At 38.7% G+C, this 4,464-nt stretch overlaps 1 protein-coding gene across 6 annotated transcripts in view; it reads left to right on the forward strand.

The window, feature by feature from the left end:
* Tanc2 (tetratricopeptide repeat, ankyrin repeat and coiled-coil containing 2) overlaps positions 1 to 4,464 on the forward strand; it is a 309,788-nt gene that overhangs the window by 70,901 nt on the left and 234,423 nt on the right. For all 6 annotated transcript variants that reach the window (XM_021213586.1, XM_021213585.2, XM_029545901.1 and 3 more), the window contains exon 3: positions 1,895 to 1,966. In XM_021213586.1, the coding sequence (XP_021069245.1) occupies positions 1,895 to 1,966 (72 nt within the window). The remainder of the gene's footprint in view (positions 1 to 1,894; positions 1,967 to 4,464) is intronic.

Here is a 4,464-nt window from a genome sequence, read left to right on the forward strand (position 1 = left end):
GCCTCCTTTTGTATTTTTAGTTTATAATGGTAGTTATTTTGATGATGTAGAATGTAAGGAGGATAGTTGTTTTTATAGTAAGGCTTCTGTTTTCATTAGCTATTGTGACCAGAATGCCTAGATTTGTACCATGGCCCTCAAGATAGCCACGTCCGTTAAACTGCACTGCACAGATGCACCATGACGAAAGATCAGATGATGTGACGAATGTAGTCCTGTGCCAATGAACTGTGCCTACGTGGAATAGGGTGATGGGGAGTGGACTAGAGGGTATAAAAGGGGTATAAAAGGGGATGGCCGAGAGAGGTCGGGGGATCTTTTTAGTGCACATAGTTATGTTCCTGAATAAACTGCTTTGAGAAGGACATAGGTTTCGTCGCTTCTTTTCTGCTGGTTGGAGATGGTAGTGACAGCGTGCACCAGAAAGATTTTGCTGAAAGGACCCTGATATAGCTGTCTCTTGTGAGACTATGACAGTGCCTGGCAAATACAGAAGTGAATGCTATTGGATGGAACACAGGGCCCCCAATGGAGGAGCTAGAGAAAGTACCCAAGGAGCTGAAGGGGTCTGTAACACTATAGGTGGAACAACAATATGAACTATCCAGCACCCCCAGAACTAGTGTCTCTAGCTGCATATGTAGCAGAAGATGACCTAGTTGGCCATCATTGGGATGAGAGGCCCCTTGGTCTTGCAAACTTTATATGACCCAGTACAGGGGAATGCCAGGGCCAAGAAGTGGGAGTGGGTAGGTAGGGGAGCAGGGCGGTGTGAGGGTATAGGGGACTTTCGGGATAGCATTTGAAATGTAAGTGAAGAAAATAGCTCATAAAAAATTGAAAAAAAAAAAGAGTAGTGTTTCTTAAACTTGTCCATAATTGTTGCTTCTTATTCCTGTTATGTTAGAAATAAGTGGTAGTTATTTATTGATTCTTTAGTACATTTTAAATTTGATGGAAGTGAAAAGAAATCTATAACTTTAGACCGCTACGTTAATGCTTTAGGTTTGTTTAGTGTGATTTTTGGTTTGCTATTTAACTCAGGTTGACCGGGCACTCTATGTTGTCTAGGTTTAGGTTTACCTGAAGCAATTAATCTCTACATCCTCTCTGCTTCAGCCTTCTGAATCCTGGAAGTATAGTCATGCACCATGAAGCCTGGGGTTTAGGCTGTTCTTGTTTTCTTTTTGTTGGTTGGTTGGTTGTGTTTATTTTTGGTTTTAATTTTACATATGCTTTATGGAATTCTAAATCTATCTTCATCTGTGATGAGTCACTTTGTTTCTATATAATATAATAGAATTATTTATGAACTTATATTTGCTGTAGTTTTTTAAAATTTTATATATTTGTGTCTTAAAAAATTAAAATATGGATAGTAAAATGAGTATTGCCACATAATTTAGAAAATCATGAGTAAAATATCTTCAGGATTTGTCTGCTGTATCTCTCATTGAATCACTTGCAGCTTACTGATTTTTTAAAAAAATTTAATCAATGGCAACATTTTACTAGAGTAAAACATGCAGTTCTTGAAATTAATTGACATATTTTAGGCAAGCAATTGTCTGTCTTTTAAATATTGTTTAAAGGTCAGGGCTTCTAAGCTAGAATGCTTTAAATCAACTTTGGAATCAATTAATTTCTTCATTCCTTCACAAGTATGTATGGTGGAGGGGAAAAAAGCTTTGGGTTTTGGATGTGAATGCAAACCCCTCCTTACAAGGGTAAAGACAATAGCCATTGATTTACGTAAGAAAATCCTAAGATAATTTTAATGATCTTAATTATAAGAAATGAAAACAGGTGATACGCATAGTAGTTTTATGATACAGAGGTCACTGGAATTATGCCAAACTCATCATCTGTTTATGCTGTTTTTAATTTAATGCAGATGGAGGAAGCGAGGAACCACCGGATCGAAGACAGTCGAGTGTAGATTCTCGCCAAAGCCGCTCTGGGCAAGGTAAAAATTTTTCAGTGTCAGCTGTTCCTTCTTCATAGTTTCATTTGGGGACTGGTATTTTGCTGAGTTTCTTTTAGGTATTGTAAGTTTTCACTGAATGTTTATTGATGTAATCCAGTGGGGCCTCATGTCACTTTTTAAAATGATATTAAGGCTTAAGTTTTTCCCCAGCATTAATGACAAATGTCTAGATACTATTTTTTTAATCTCTGGAAAGTAACAAATTAAAATTTTAACACCGTCATTTGTTGGGAGTATAACAACACACTGGCTTTCCCCTTCTGCTCTCCTTTTTCTTCTCTCTCCCTTTGTCTCTTCCTTCCTTTCTTTCTTTTTTTTCAAGACACAGTCTCATGTAGCTCTGACTTACCTCCAACTATGTACCTGAGGCTGACCTTGAACTGGCCTCTTCCTAAGTGCTAGAATTATAGGTGTGCACTACCACATCCAGTTTATGTGGTACAGGGTAGGGGTTGTACGCTTCATGCTAGGCTAGTAGTCTCACAACTGAGCTGCAGCTCCAGCCCCTTATATAGTATTTTAAACTTTTCATCAATACATTTGTTATCATAGTTGTCTGAGAAAAAATGATAAAATTGCTGTATTATTTTTAGATTCTTCTTATTTCCCTTTTCTATTTAATTTTTGGCTTTTTATTAATTTTTTCTGATATGGCTACTATTCAGTTTTTTCTTTTATTTTTGAGATTATTATATAATCACATCATTTCTTCCTTTCCTTAACTTTCCGTGTGTGTGTGTGTGTGTGTGTGTGTGTGTGTGTGTGTTATTCAGTCTGTATAGTTTTACTTGTATGTATGTTTCAGGGCTGAACCAGTTGGTATGCTCTTCTCTGGGGTAGATTATTTCTTCCCCTCGCAGCATTCCTTAGTTGCCTGTGGTTTTGTGTGGGGTTGAGGCAATGTGGCCTGTCTCTAGTACACATTGGCATAGCTCATGCTTAGGCAGTCATGCTGGTGAAGCATTATGAGTATAGTTTCTGACATTCCTAGGAGACAATGTTTCATAGTGAATTTCCTGATCCTCAGGGTCTTTCAATTTTTCCATCCCTTCTTCCAAAAATTTCCCAGAGCCTTAGGTATGGTAGTTGTTTCGTAGACGTATTCATCAGAACTAGGCTCCATAACTCAGTATTGTGATTGGTTCTATGTTTCTGTAATGGTCTTCATCTGTTGGAAAAAGTTCTTTTGATGATAGGTGAGAACTATATTTATATGTGGGTATAAGGACAAATATTTAGAGGGTAGTTAGGGATTATGTGGTTTAGTAACCATACTGTTAACTAACTACCTTAAAAAAAATCCTCTATTTTACCTATATTGTAGGTGTATTATAGTTTCTCTTCCAAGGTCTTTTACTTGACTAGTTCTGGGTAGTTGGGTAGGTTTCCAGGATCAAGCATAATTTCCCTCTTGGTGAGTGCTTCTTAGGTAAACCTGGTAAGAGACCTGTTGGTTATCACCAAGGTATGCTTATCACTACTGTGCCCTTAGGATAACTGTCCCATACTAGTTGTTGTTACACATAGGTGTTATATCTTGGTAAGACTGTTGGTTGCTTCCCTCCTTTGGAAGCTTGCATGTACCTTCTGGCATTGTGAAAGCTTCAGGGAGGAAACATTTAGGTCAGTTCCAGCTAAGGGGCCTTTAGACCCTGTGTCTGACTGAAGTACATAGTGTCTTCAGCAATAGGGACTTAACCTTCTTCTGCTGGGGGTCAAGCAAGGGCAATAGCAATAGTCTGTAATATTTTCATAGTCTCTTGAACAACCTTGACCAGGAAAGTAAAAGGGGGTTTCTCCTGCTTGGTGTTGAGGTTTTTATTAGTCTGTGGGCCTTTCAGGGGGAGTCCTCTTCTGTTTCTTTCTCCTGTTGAGTTCCATTCTCAAGCCATAGGCTATTTTTATCATTGTCATTTGTCTTAGATTTGTGTTATCTTGAGCATCATTCAGGTGTTTATTCTCCCTAAGTTCTTTTTCCATAATTTCATTGGTCAGTTTCCTTGTGTTTCTTTAAACTCCTTAAATCTTTGATGAATTTATGATTGCTGTGTTAAACCCTGTATCCTGGGGTTCATCTAGAAGATTCTCATTGACAAGTGTTTTTGCAAAGTAGTAAGTTTGGAGGGAAGACGCTGACTTGATCCACTATGCATCTTTCCAATGAGTTCTGAGCACGTGGAGTTCTTTTTGGTAGTTCTAAGTCTGCTATGAGTAGACCAGGTTGAGTCAGAATTGAGGATGTGTGGGTAGGTTGAGTCTAGAGGTTTGAAATGGCTTGGATGTAAATAAAGTCAGGTGGACAGAGGAGATTGGGCCATGTACAGGATGTGCCTTCTTCTCTAAACCTACAATGTGGGGGTTGATCTGGCTGGATGGAAAGGTTGGATATAGCATGAGAGGGGCCTGTCAGTGAGAAAGAGGGAGGGAAGGAGGGAGGGAGGGAGAGAGAGAGAGAGAGAGAGAGAGAGAGAGAGAGA

Source organism: Mus pahari, chromosome 14 (assembly GCF_900095145.1).
Source record: "Mus pahari chromosome 14, PAHARI_EIJ_v1.1, whole genome shotgun sequence".
Lineage (NCBI taxonomy): Eukaryota > Metazoa > Chordata > Mammalia > Rodentia > Muridae > Mus > Mus pahari.